Below are 14,936 nucleotides of genomic sequence, written 5' to 3'. Positions count from 1 at the left end.
TTTTAAATACTTTAAATTGAAAGGAAATGGTTTGATGATATTTTTTTTGAAAAACAAATTATTCCATGAACTTAGAAAGAGGAATATAGTTATCAACCCGTTAAAAAATAACTTAGAAAGAGGGATATAGTTATCAACCCGTTAAAAAATAACTTAGAAAGAGGGATATAGTTATCAACCCGTTAAAAAATAACTTAGAAAGAGGGATATAGTTATCAACCCGTTAAAAAATAACTTAGAAAGAGGGATATAGTTATCAACCCGTTAAAAAATAACTTAGAAAGAGGGATATAGTTATCAACCCGTTAAAAAATAACTTAGAAAGAGGGATATAGTTATCAACCCGTTAAAAAATAACTTAGAAAGAGGGATATAGCTATCAACCCGTTAAAAAATAATATTTTAAAATTTTAATTTGTAAAAATGGTTTGTAATTACTACTTGAAAGTTGACTACACTGTAAAAAATTTCGAATCAAATTACGATATAAAGTACACGCACTTTAGATGCATCATCCGTAAAATCCATTTTCACCGTAAAATATTATACCGTAATTTTTACAGTAATATTTATTTAATTCGAATGATGTGGTGATTTTGCTGTCATTATTACTGTAAAAATTACGATGTGTCAGATTCTTCGCTCTGTAACATGTTCTGGTAATACTGGATTTATAGTAATAAATTCCGACACTTCTGTACTTTTCATCGTAATTTAATCCGGAATTTTTTACACTGTTCACGATACTTAAAATCGAAGAAAATAAGTTTAATAATATAAGCGAAATCTATTTACCACTTTAAGTATTTTTTTTCGTAAAAATATAACTAACATAATATAATATTACATAGGTTTTGAATTTTTTTTACATTATTTAGTATACTTGCAACTTGATTTTTTTTAATTTTTCTTTTTTTTAAGTTTAAAAATTAATAAACATATAACGCTTTGGAACAAGAAAAAATATGTGTATCATGTGTATTTGTTAATAAATTGAAAATACTACAATCTATTTTTATGTTTATAACACTAGAATAAGTTATTATATTTATTTATAATCACTCAATAAGTTCTTTGAAAAATAACATAGTTTAAAAATAATCTATAAGGAAAAAGTTTTTTCGTCCCAGTTTTTTTTTTCCCGGTTTCAATTTTAAAAGTTTTTTTTCGGTAGGAATTTATTTTTGTTCAAAAAAGAAGCATTTTGCGAATTTATTTGTATTAAATTTAACTTTAAAAAAATTTATAAGATAAATTTTTATTTAGGAAAAAATTATTCTACATGCCATAAAACATTTTTTTTAAAAAAGCATAAATTTAAAACATAAAATTTAAGTACTATATAGCTTAAGAAAAAAACGAATATTTAAGTGATTGACAATACGATAAAGTCCATGGAACTATAGCACCACCGCATCCTAGCAATTTTTCGATAATAACGAAAACTTCAAAAAAAAAATTTTTATGCATCCTTTTTTGAATATAGTGCTTTTTGTCAATAATTTTGCATGGCTTTTCAGTTAAGTTTTGTTAAAAATTTGTTAATTTTAACAAATATATAACTTTCATTAGTCATCGATTTGTAAAAGTGAAACCAAAAAAACGCTAGGGTGTTGCCAAGTATTTTGTATTTGTATTCACAGGTTTATTTTTGTTAACATTATTTTTGTTCGAGCAAAATCTAAATTTTTTGACAATGTGAGCTATTTTTAGAAAGATCATAAAAATTAATTCAACATAGAGTGCTATGATGTCAGCAATTTATTTTCGTAAACAATACATTATATTGCAAGCAAATATATAACTTTTTGCTCAATGTCAACTATTTTTAGATTTTAATTTAAAATAAGTAATTAATACTTAAATTAATTGTAGAATAAAATAACAAACAATATTTTGCACTCTCTTTACCACTCTTAAAAACTTAATTGTTGTGTTACCTTCACCTTCAAACTCAGAAAAAAATTTCATTTTATAAAATGGCAACACTAAAAACTCAATCACTGACGCAAATATGACGTAAAAATATATATAATATTCATGGGATAAAGTAGCTGGAAGGCAGCCCTTGAAAACTGTCGAGAAGATAATATCTTTGTTTATCACCTCAGTACCACGTGTCCGTCTGCAAGGCGCCATGTTTTCGCTTTTGCCTTAAATACTATTAGACGTAAGACGATGCGAACTGAATGCAAATAACGTTTGTACTAGAAATAAAACAACATTAAAAAATAACCATAACTAAAGAAAAGAAAAACTAGGAAGCAAAAGACCTTGTAAAAGAACTCAAACTTCCTTGTCACCTCAGGAATCTGAACAACTAACTCAATGAAAGATTAAGACTCCAGTAAGACTAACAGAATGATCGTCATGAACTATTTTCTTTTCTTTCTGTCAGATTTTTTAATAAATTTGTCAAATCTTGTTTTCCCGCCTCATTTATTGCGTAATACCAGAGCGACAGACAACTATTAAGAAAAGAATATATTCACATACCCATTATCCTTAAGTAGAATTGGAGTAATCCGGATTGCGTTTTTTTCCACGTGCTGAGTTTGAAAAATTAATTCTGATTTGTATCCAGCTGACATTTTTTCCTAAGATCTAAATTTAGCATGAATGCATTTGATGAAAAGATTGACGCAAGAAAATTGTTAATAAATAAAGAAATTTTCTTACGGAATTTTCATATAAGGAATATATATATATATATGTCTTCCTGTCATAAAGTTTAATCACCTACATGCAAAATTTTTAATGCGAGTATTAAACTGCTAATATTTGAAAACGAGTAATAAATTCATGGTTTGAGAGAAATTATTTTAATCAAACATACTGTACATCGAGGCAGTAAAATATTTTCTTGATTGCATTCATGATTATCACTTTTAAATCGCGATTATATTGATGCAAATTTATGCCTCTTTTACAACAAGCACAAAACCATTTCTTACATTTATTTTAAGAGAAAATAGTATGTTTATTATTCCGCTAACTTTCTTTTCTTTCTGTCAAATGTTTTTTAATAAATTTGTCAAATCTTGTTTTCCCGCCTCATTTATTACGTAATAAATGAGCAACAGACTGACTATTAAAATATTCACGTAACCATTATCTTTAAGTAGAATTAGAGTAGTACGGATTGACTTTTTTTTTTTTTTTGTCGTCCACGTCTTGAGTTAGAACGACTTAATTCTCATTTATATCCAATTGACATTTTTTTCTTAAGCTCTAAATTTGGCATGAATGTATTTGAAGAGAAGATTGACGCAAGAAAATTGTCAATAAATAAGGAAAATTTCTTACTTGGGTAGAATAAATAAATATATGTCTTCCTGTCATTAAATTTAGGCACCTACATGTAAAATACTTAATGCTAATACTAAACTGCTAATATTTTGTAAATTCCAATAAATTCGTGGTTTGAGAGAACTAATTTTAATCAAACATACTCTACATCGAGGCCATAAAATATTGTCTTGATTGCAATCATGATAACTAACGTTTTTAAATCTCGATTATATTGATGCAATTTGATGCCTTTTTTACGACAAGCAAAGCTTTTGCTATATTTTGATTGATGTAAAAAATTTTAATTATAGCGTTTTAATTATTCCTCGAATTATCACAAAAGCTTCATTTATGTTTCGAGAATATTTCTTTGAAGCATTTGTTACTTCAAACAATGTTAATATTTGGGGAAAAGTAAAAACAAAAATCCAATTTTAAGGAAAACTATTCATAATACAAATGAAACTGCTTGATAGTGTTGACAATTAAACATTTCTCCCTACAGAATTCGTAAAATTTCAGATAAATGATTATGGTTTTTATCTAAAAAAATATTAATAAATTATTTTTATTTTAATGTAATTCATTTTTTATTTTAATGTAATTATTTTCATTTTAATTCATTCATTTTGAAACAATAATTTCAGTAATTTTAATAATACTTAAAAGTTTTCAAGTTTTTTTTTCGAATTTGTAAATTTTTCCAGAATAAGTTTATAAATAGTAAACAAAATAATAAACAAAGTAATAAACTTTTTTAATAAACACATTAAAATTTTATTATGACTTAAGGAAAACGCATTATTCTAATGCTATATTACTTTAATAAAAAAATTATTTTTGAAATGATAACATTGCTGTTACACTGATTAACCCTAGGTAAAACAATTAATGTTCTTCAATCTATTACCTTATGTGCGGTTAAAGCGCATTCTTTAATATCTTGACATAGTCATTTAAACAACCAGCAAATATAATTTTAAGAACAATCAAACTTTTCCTTATTTACTTTTTTAACCAATAAAAGGAAACTTCCTGAAGTTATAATTGAAAACATGATTTAACAAAAAAGATAGGATAAAATAAACAAATATATTTATTGCGCGTCTCTATTCATAAACAAACAAAAACTTATTAAATTTGAAAAAAAGATCAATTAATTTAATAGTTTTAGAAAATTATATTTCTGAAATTTGTAATTATAGACGATATTTAATTATTCAAAAGTGTATCAAGTTTCAAAAGTGTATTAAACAAAATTATATAATGTTGAAATTTTAAGAAGAGTATAAAACAAAATAACTACAAGTTCTCATTTTGTTTTAGGATTTTTTTCTTACATAGGATGAACTAAAAATAAATATTTATTATGCTTTTATCTTCATAAACAAATAAGAACTTATTAAATTTGGTAACAAAAAGGCAATTAATTAAGCATTTTTGTAAAATTACGTTTCTAAAATTTGTAATTGGCCAGAAAGCAGACGATATTTAATTATTTAAAAAACATTGTTTCAAAAGTGTATTAAACAAAATTATATAATATTGAAATTTTAAGAAGAGTATAAAACAAAATAACTACAAGTTCTCATTTTGTTTTAGGATTTTTTTCTTACATAGGATGAACTAAAAATAAATATTTATTATGCTTTTATCTTCATAAACAAATAAGAACTTATTAAATTTGGTAACAAAAAGGCAATTAATTTAGCATTTTTGTAAAATTACATTTCTGAAATTTGTAATTGGCCAGAAAGTAGAGGACATTTAATTATTTAAAAAACATTGTTTCAAAAGTGTATTAATCAAAATTATATGATATTGAAATTTTAAATTTTAAGAAGTGTATAAAAAAAAAATAGCTACAAGTTCTCATTTTTTTAGGATTTTTTCTCAGGAGGGATAAAACAAAATAAAAATATTTATTTTGTATCTATCTTCATAAACAAACAAGAACTTATTAAATTTAGTAAAAAAAGAGCAATTAGTTTAGTTTTTTTTTGTAAAATTACCTTTTTGAAATTCGTAATTAGCAATAAAATAGAGGATATTTAATTATTTATAAAACATTGTTTTAAAAGTGTATTAAACAAAATTAAATAATACTGAAATTTTAAAAAGAGTATAAAACCAAAAAACAAGCTCTCATTTTTTAATAATTCTCTTTTATAGATTGTTCTTATTTTAAAACAAATATTTCCAAAAGAAAATGAAAACATTAAAAAAATATTGTTCTATCACGACCCACCAACAACTTTACAACTCAGAAAAGTTTTAGACCTTGGGCATAAATTAATTATAAGATGTGATTGATCAGTTTAAGTAAAACATGACAACTAGAGGATTAGAAATTCAATAGCAATCCCAAAATAATCTAATCAAATTGTGTTAACTCCCTTTTACAAGTTTATATTTTATCATCGCTCTTCATAATCAGTCTGACATAAATTAGTCTTAAAAGGTCACAAGCTCTATACCTATAAGTACATATTGCGCCTAAGATAAATTAATGTTGAAGGTTTTTTCGCTCTTTAGTAATTATTAACACTTTTTCCGGGTTTATATCATTAGTCTTACGATTCAAATAATCCGGAAATTCGCATAATATTCACAAGTAGTCATTGAGATCTGAATAAATTAGTAACAAAAGATGAATAATTTGAATAAGATGCATTTTTTTGTTTAAGAAATTAATGTATATTTTGATACCGGTTTGAAAATTGTTATATAACTAAATATTAACAATATGTTATTAGAGATTAGTAGAACATAAGCATTTAGAATTCTTAAAAAAAAGTTTTTTTTTGAAAAGTCAGTTTTGAAATTTATACGATTAACTAAACAGATACTTAGAAAAAAGTACGGTCAAAGCTACCAGAATATGGTAAAATTTACTGTGTTTCTAGCTCTATGGAAACTCGAGAAAGCTCGGTAATTTTCACTGAAGCTCTTTAGTACGGATTTTGGTAAAATCAACAATAAAATTTGGTAAATGTGATTAAAATGTAGCAATATTATTATGATTCCTTAGGACATGGTATAATGACCATTTATTCGGTTTAATTTACTTTTTAGTTTTGTATTTCTTACTAAATGTGTGAATAATAAATACTATAATTTTAAAAACCAGAATTTCTGGTAAACTATTGCTATATGAAAGGAAAACATACCAAATAAAAGGTTTAAATGCCGTATATTTTGGTTTTTAAAACAAGAGTTGTGGTTTTTTGCCAGAAATATCATTACTATACTATACTGTAGGGTAGTTACACCCGAATTTTTTCCCCGCTACTTTCGCTGGAATTAATTTTTTCAACTAATATTTCAATGAAGCAAATTCATTGAAGAAATTATTTAAAAAATAGATTCTCTAAATTTTGCTTTAAATTGAAATTTAAAATTTACGAAGAAAGTTTGCTTGATAAAAAAGAACAAACCATTTTAAACCGTCCTTTTTAAATTTTAATTAAATTTTCAGAGCAAACATATTGTCTTTTTAATGCTTTTTTTTTCATTTGAAGCATACTGCATTGTGTACTTATCACTATTTATAATCAATCAAAATAGGTACTCTGAGAAAAAAAATATGGTCAAAATTACAAGAATATGATAAAATTTACCATGTTTCTGGCTGTATAGAAACACCAAAAAGCATGGTAATTTTTAATGATTTGTTAAAGTTAACAATAAAATATGCTTTTTTTAACAAATCAGTGATAAAATTTGGTAAATGCGGTAAAATTTTGAAATTTTATAATATCTAACAGCAGGACATAAATACCATTTTATTGGTTAAATTTACTGATCAGTTTAGTATTTTTACTAAATCTGTAGTAATAGAGCTATAATTTTGAAAACCCGAATTTTTGGTAAACCGTGATTAAACCGAACAGAAAAATTACCAAATGAATGGTTTAAATACCGTATTTTTCGGTTTTATTATCCAGAATTTTTTTTTCTCTTTTTACCAAAAATTTCATTATAATACAGTACGGTAATTTTATCATAATTTTTTTTCCGTGTAGAATGATGAATACAAATAAGTTTTCCTAAGGATGTAATTAATTTTTCACCCCCATAATGAGAAACTTTTTTAATTACAATATATATACTTGTCTGTAGCTTAAAATTAAGCATATTAATTTATTCCAACTTTATTTTAAACTTTCTGAAAAAGGTAGAAATGATGCTCAGTAAAAAATCTGTCACTTTCTGACAAACTAATGCTCTGATTATTTTTTTTTAATAGGAACAACTTTACACCACGGGTGATATTATTATAGCTGAATATAATAAGTCGGTAAAATGGTTCATTACATTTACGTGATCTGAAAAAAAAATTTTGATATTATCAAAATCATAAATATTTAATGAGCTTTTTCGATTAAGGTCAAAGCTACTTGAAAAAAATAAAAATTTATTCTTATCCAAAACTTTCAACTTTTTCAAAAATATCTATCTTTTCTAAATTGAATAATTTTATTTCAAACTATAATTGTTTGATGTATTTCAGAAAATTTGCGTCATCGATTTAATTCTAGAATATTATAAAATGTCTTATCAATTAATCACTTTTTTTTCCTCAAGGATGAATTGGTGAACGCTTCATGTCAAAGCTGATGAACTCTGTGATTTCCACTTTAAAAAATAATCTTTCTACATCATTATGATTCTACTTGAAGGTCAAGTATGAATGTTAACACAAGCATTGTAAATTGTAAATAGAGACCTGCTTTATCAAGTCAATCCTATATCTTGTAAAGAGAGACCTGCTTTATTGCGCAAAAAGTAGTGAGATATATCTTAACTCTTCTTCGTCTAAAAATAAATATTGCCAATCATTCTATTCACTCACTAAAATATTATCTGACTACTCTTAAATCCGAAGTATCTGATAAGATTTTTATGATTAATTTTTTAAACACGCTAGCTCAATTTTTTTTAATCCACTATCTTTCAAAATATTATGTAATTTTATTTCACTGACCGAAGCAACAGCGTTACATTTAAAAAAGAAAAAAAAAACAGTAAACATTTAATTTCCTAAAGATTGCAGATGGAATTTCTGGAATTGGAAAAAAAGAAACAATTTATGATCCTGAAAATGGTAGTATGTTTTCAGAACACAAATTTATCAAGTAATAAACCCGTTTTTAAGCAGTAATAACCCGTTTTTCTCAATAACAGTCATGATATTAACAGGTTTTTTCTTCGCTTATAGTAAAAGTCACATTTTACAAAAAGTGTAAAACTTTTCACCACGCTTTAGCTTTTGCTTTGAAAAAGAATAAGTATAAAAATAAATATTAAAAAAAATGATTAAATCTATAAAAAAAAAGTTGAAATTTTAACTACAAAATTTATTTTTAATATTATATGTAGTCAATAAAAAACTCTGTTTACTATAATTAAATGTTTACTTCCTAAAAATTATTTTTTTATAAATAGTAACACTGATACTCAATCTTATGCCAAAACACTTTTATGCGTAGTAAAATCAAACAAACATGTTGTGAAACAAAAGTAAATTCAGACAAACAAGTTGTGAACTAATAAAACTTTTAACCTCTATAGTGCGTCCAAAAACAGCAAGTTTTTGATTGTTTTTGTTTTAACGTTCATCAATGAATATCGTCTAAGGCAAATGAAAAGTATTGACTTGACCTTTCAAAATGTCATGGACAAAAAATATTTGAAAGAAAAATGTAGCTCCCACAAGTCGCTTTTACCCTTATCACTTTCGACTTAGCAATTGGAAAAAAGTCTCCATCTGATTATGTGTTAAATTGCATCCTAAAAATAACAAAATTTGGATATCAAGGAACCAAAATGTAACAAATGGTTCAAACAGAATCTATTTGTGATACATAATTTGTGGTACAGAATCTATACAAACTGTGGTTCGCAAGGCAATTTAACAAAAGGCTAAAACAGTGCCTATATGTTTGATCGGCTAACTATGGCTCGCAAGCCAATTTAACAAATGACTAAAACAGTGAATATTTTCTTGATCAGTGATCGTCAAACTGTGGCTCGCAAGCCAATTTAACAAATGACTAAAGGAGTGTCTATTTGCTTGATCAGTGATCGGCAAACTGTGGCTCGCAAGCCAATTTAACAAATGACTAAAACAGTGTCTATTTGCTTGATCAGTGATCGGAAAACTGTGGCTCGCAAGCTACATGTAGTTAAATTTACGATTTAAAAAAAAACTTATATTTGAATTAAAAACGGATAGCTGCGGTTTTGGAGTTGAAAAGTTGGCTTCATTTGCTAGATTATTTCTGAGGGATGATGCTCAAAAGATGCTTTTCAATAGCATTCTGACGGGTTAAAAGGTGCCATTAAAAAGAAATAAAATAAAACCTTTATTGGTGTCAAAAACTCAATTTATATGTGGGGGGGGGAAGAAAGCTGACCCTCCAATAAAAAAGCCGTTTTGGGAAGAGTTGTAGATGACATATATTTTCCAAAACGTATATTTTCAGAGACTTATGACTTGAGTGATTTTATAGCAATAAATAACTCAATGGTCAATTATAGAATAAGTGGCATATTCAGGTATATGATCGCAAATTATATATGCTCAAAAAATGTTTTAATTTCAAATGAATTTTAACTAATGCCATGTTACATGAAAAAAAGAAGTTGGAAAATTCAAGAAAATAGAAGTACGTAAGACTGGCCTTTGAAATTTCAATTGAATAAGCCTGCGTTAAAAATGGTACTAAATTTAAACTTAACTTAATCTTACAAGCTCTTGATTTCTAAAGCTTGATTTTATTCATTACAACCAAAATTAATTTTAATTTATTTATAAATTAAAATCTAGTTATCTATCTTTAAATTTAGATTATATCTGAAAATAACCTTATATTTCAGCTAAATACTGTCGTTCAAAAATGAAAACAAATATAAATATCAATTAATTTAATATTCAATTTAAATACAAGAGTATTCTAAATCTAGATAAATATGGGAATTGACTCATCAAATGTTAATCAACTCTGAAATTCTGAGAATGCGTGTTCAAGCCAACCAGGCATAAATATACATTCATGACATTTCCACAAAGAATTTGAGTATTACGAAACAGCAAATATCTTTTTGGTTGTTGATTTTATGAGGTAAAATAGAAAACGTTAGTTACGAAATAAAACTAGCCAAGCATGAAATAAATGCCGACGCAGACACACCTCCGTTAAATTCACACTGATTGGCTCAACAAGTGGATGGGGATTCTAATGAATTCAACCCGGTGAATAAAATGAATCACTGAATATTCACAACATTTAAAACCTGTCACAAATTCATCTTTGTTAAATTAATGACATTTATTTCTTATTGGAAAATAGAGGTTAGAGAATTTACACATTAAATGTTATATAACTTAAGTGGATGGGGATTCTGATGAATCTGAGTAAAATTATTCAGAAAATTTTAAACTTTCCTTTATTTTATCTTTAATAGATGAGTAGCATTAATTTCTTATTGGAAAATATAGGTCAGAAAATTTACACATTTAAAGAAACATAGATAATTTCGCACAGAAAAATAGATAATTTCGAACAAAAAATGTAATAATAATATACATTTTTCTATAGCTAAATATAAAATTAGGCATGGCATAGTAAAAAAAGTATTATTTAATTTGAATTCTTCAAATTGTAAACAAATAAATTAACATTTGCTGTAGAGAAACGAAAATATTTAACTTTTCAGATCACTGTTATTTTAATCGTAATTATGAACTTATACAACTTTACAACATGATATTCATCAGGAATCTTATAACATATAATTATGTTAAGTATTCTAACAGTATGTAACATTTTAACAATTTTAAATATAAGTTATACACATTTCTATTATTAATGTAAATTTATTCATTTAAGTAATACATTATCTCACAATCATTGAATTTCATTTTTATGTTTATCATTTATTTTATAACATTCAAAATTATGACTACAAATTTATTTATGAGTTCAACCGTTCGAAACATATTTAAAACGTTTTACTTATCTAGAAATTAAATTTGATTGAAATTATTGCTTTGCAAAATGGATATATTTATATAAATTTGAATGAATTGCAGTCAGACTTTAAAATAAGTTTGACAAATTTTTTTTTTTAAATAAATGAAACTTTTCTCTAATTTAAAGTCCTTTATCATATTTCTTATCTTAAAACATATTCTAATTAAATTTTTTTATATGATCTTTAAGTTTCACTTAGATAATATAAAATTTTTAAACAGTCCATTATTATGCTAAGTTAACAATATCTTTGACATAAATCGTATCCTTTTTTTTGTTTTTGTTTCATAAAAATGTTTTGCTTCATTTCATTTTGTTAAAAAAGATGGAATGAGCTAATTTCTTTCAAAACTGAAAGCATTTTAAAAAATAAAAAAGCAGAAACTAGAACTAAATTAAAATTATAATGATTTAATTTTTATAGCATAACTGAAATTTAGAAAAAAGTTATTTTAAATCATTTTATAAACAGTTTTAATTTAATGTGAAAAGCCATTAATAAAAAATTATAAGTAATGCGAAAAAGAAGTTATATCACGAAAAAAAATAATTAATAATACTTAAAAAATTATTTAAATTAAAATCTTCAGAAAAATATGAGCTTTAAAAATGAACACTAAGTTAATAGCACTATTTGCAATAGTTAATAAAATATATTGCAAATAATATTTTTCTTATTTATTTCTTGTTTTCAAAAACTATTGTTTATTTTTTTAAAAAATCTTTTTTAATTTTCCAAGTAATTTTAAAAGGGTAGAAAAACTAATATTGATGAGTTTTTAAATTTATAGCATAACAACCTAACTAAAATTGAAAAAAAAAATTTAAAATAATTTTTTTTCCTAAAAAATCTTTATAATTTAATCATAAAAAACATATTTCAGAAATCATATGCAATAAGTAAAAAAAGAGATAGGTCATATACGAAGTTATACTAAAAATATTATAACTAACCTGCTTTAAATTCACAACAATTTTACAAAAACTTAACTTAAAAAATAAAAATTATTTTAATTTAAACAATTGAAACAGTTATTAAAAGATATAGCAAAGAAAATAATATTTTTTCTTACTCTTCTTCTGTTTCCAACAACCATTGTTGCTTTTTTTGTAGTTTTTTTTTTTTTTCGTGAAAAGTATTTAAGGCTTCATTAATTACGCGACTAATCAGGACCGCTATTTGTTCTGGTAGTGGAAAATTTCAGAAACGCGGAGTTCTAATAAACACTTATTGACGTCACTTAAAAGTAAACGATGATTGGAGGAGATGAATATTCTTGTATTGAATGCGATAAGGAAACGTCTACTTCAGAAATTTCAATTCCAGGAGGAAGGAAACTAAAACTGTCTTCCCTGCTCAGCTCTTATGATGTGAGAGGAAGTTCGTAAAGTGATAGAATAAAAAATGAACGTTTAGTTTTCTGTGACAGTTCTGTAATGAACTGGCTGTTGAGTCTTGTTAACTCAGCTTGTATTGATAGTCATTGGGGAGGTGACAATCTGGCTATGATTTGATTACGTCTTATAGTTTGGCGACTGATTTTTGTAACAGCTGAAACAAATTATATATGAGTTGCGCAATTTGAGGCGTGCATAATTTGGCGAGGTAAATGAGTGCTGTAATAAGTGTATTATTGAACTATAAATATTTTTAAAAAAGTAAAAAAATAATGCTTTTGTGATTGACGTTCCTTTTTTTTTGTGTGTTTTAGTCCATAAGGAGTATTATTTTTTAAGCTGTTTCAAATATTTGAAAAATAGCGAATTAACCTTTAATCGTTTCATCCTTCTCAAGAAATCAGTTAAAAAATAAAATAAAATTTTAAAAAAACTTTAAAAGTGCTTTATTTTGTTTCAGCACAAAAATTTAAAAATATTTCCGATCGAAAGTTGTTATAATGAAGACAGAATAAAGGGATAAATACAATTTAAAAGAGAAAATGGAAAAAAATTATAACTATAAGAGAATACAAAAATGTATAGGAAAAAATAAAGAAGAAAATTAAGCTTTGGATAAATTTTTGTCAGTCTGATTTTAATTTGATTTGGAAAATTAAACGACTGATTTTTGCAACAGCTGAAACAAATTACATATAAAGTGCGCAATTTGAGGCATGCATCATTTAGAAAAGTAAATGAGTGCTGTAATAAGTGTATTATTTTGCTGTAAATATTTAAAAGAGTAAAAATAATTGTTTTTGTGATTGACATTCTTTTCTTTTTTAATGTAATTCATAAAGAATATTATTTTTTAAGCTGTTATAAATATTTGAAAATTACCAAATTAACATTCAACCGTTTCATCCTTCTCAAAAAATCAATTAAAAATGAAAGAAAACTTTAAAAGTGCTTTGCTTTGTTTCAGCGCAAAAACTTACAAATATTTCCTATCGAAAGTTTATGAAGACAGTATAATGAAGACAGAAGAAAAGGATGAATACAATTTCAAATAAATAATGAAAAAAATTAGAACTATAACAGAATACACAATTGTATAGGAAAAAATAAAGAAGAAAATTAAGCTTTGAATTAATTTTTGTCAGTCTGATTTTAATTTGATTTGGAAAAATAAACGACTGATTTTTGCAACACCTGAAACAAATTATATATTAATTGCGCAATTTGAGGCGTGCATAATTTAGCTAGGTAAATAAGTGCTGTAATAAGTGTATTATTTAACTATAAATATTTTAAAGAGTAAAATGATTGGCATTGCTTTCTTTTGTATTGTAATCTATAAAGAATATTATTTTTAAGCTGTTATAAATGTTTGAAAATCAGCAAATTAACCTTTAATCTTTCATCCTACTCAAAATCGGTTAAAAAATAAATTTTAAAAAGCTTTAAAAAGGCTGTATTTTGTTTCAGAGCAAAAAATTACAAATATTTCCGATTGAAAGCTGTAATAAAGAAGACAGAATAAAGATAAATGCAATTTAAAAGGTAAATGTAAGTTCAAAAAGAAAATTGAAAAAATGATAACTATAATTAATGGCATAAGAGAATACAAAATTGCATAGAAAAAAAATAAAGAATAAAATTAAGCTTTGAAATAATTTTGTCTGTCTGATTTAGAAAATTAAACGACTGATTTTTGCAAAAACTGAAACAAATTATATATGAGTTGCGCAATTTGAGGCGTGCATAATTTGGCGAGGTAAATGAATGCTGAATAAAGTGTTTTATTTAACTATAAATATTTAAAAGAGTAAAAAAAAATGTTTTTATGTTTGACATTTTTTCTTTTGTATCCATAAAGAATATTATTTTTTAAGCTGTTATAAATATTTGAAAATTAACGAATTGAACTTTAATCATTTCATCCTACTCAAAAAATCAGTTAAAAAATAAAATAATAATGAAAAAAACTTTAAAAGTGCTGAATTCTGCTTCAGCACAAAAAGTTCAAAGTATTCCCGATCAAAAGTTGTTATAATGAAGTCGGAATGAAAGGATAAGTGCAAGTTCAAAAAGAAAATGGAAAAAATGATTACTATAAGAGAATACAAAATTGTAAAGGAAAAAATAAAGAAGAAAATTAAGCTTTGGCCTGCGTGATGCTTAAGAGAAATTTCACTTTTTGTTTACGCGGCTGCCAAATATTCC

At 25.0% G+C, this 14,936-nt stretch overlaps 1 protein-coding gene across 1 annotated transcript in view; it reads right to left on the bottom strand.

Moving 5' to 3' along the window:
• LOC107450998 (hexokinase-2) overlaps positions 1-12,863 on the bottom strand; it is a 40,157-nt gene extending 27,294 nt beyond the window's left edge. Inside the window, exon 1 of the mRNA XM_016066951.3 lies at positions 12,404-12,863. Coding sequence (XP_015922437.1) covers positions 12,404-12,427 — 24 coding nt within the window. The 5' untranslated portion in view covers positions 12,428-12,863. The remainder of the gene's footprint in view (positions 1-12,403) is intronic.
• Between the last annotated feature and the right edge of the window lie 2,073 nt (positions 12,864-14,936).

This window comes from Parasteatoda tepidariorum, chromosome X2, assembly GCF_043381705.1.
Source record: "Parasteatoda tepidariorum isolate YZ-2023 chromosome X2, CAS_Ptep_4.0, whole genome shotgun sequence".
NCBI classification, from domain to species: Eukaryota; Metazoa; Arthropoda; class Arachnida; order Araneae; family Theridiidae; genus Parasteatoda; species Parasteatoda tepidariorum.
Note: the sequence above shows the minus strand (reverse complement) of the source record. Positions and strands in the feature narration are given on the sequence as shown.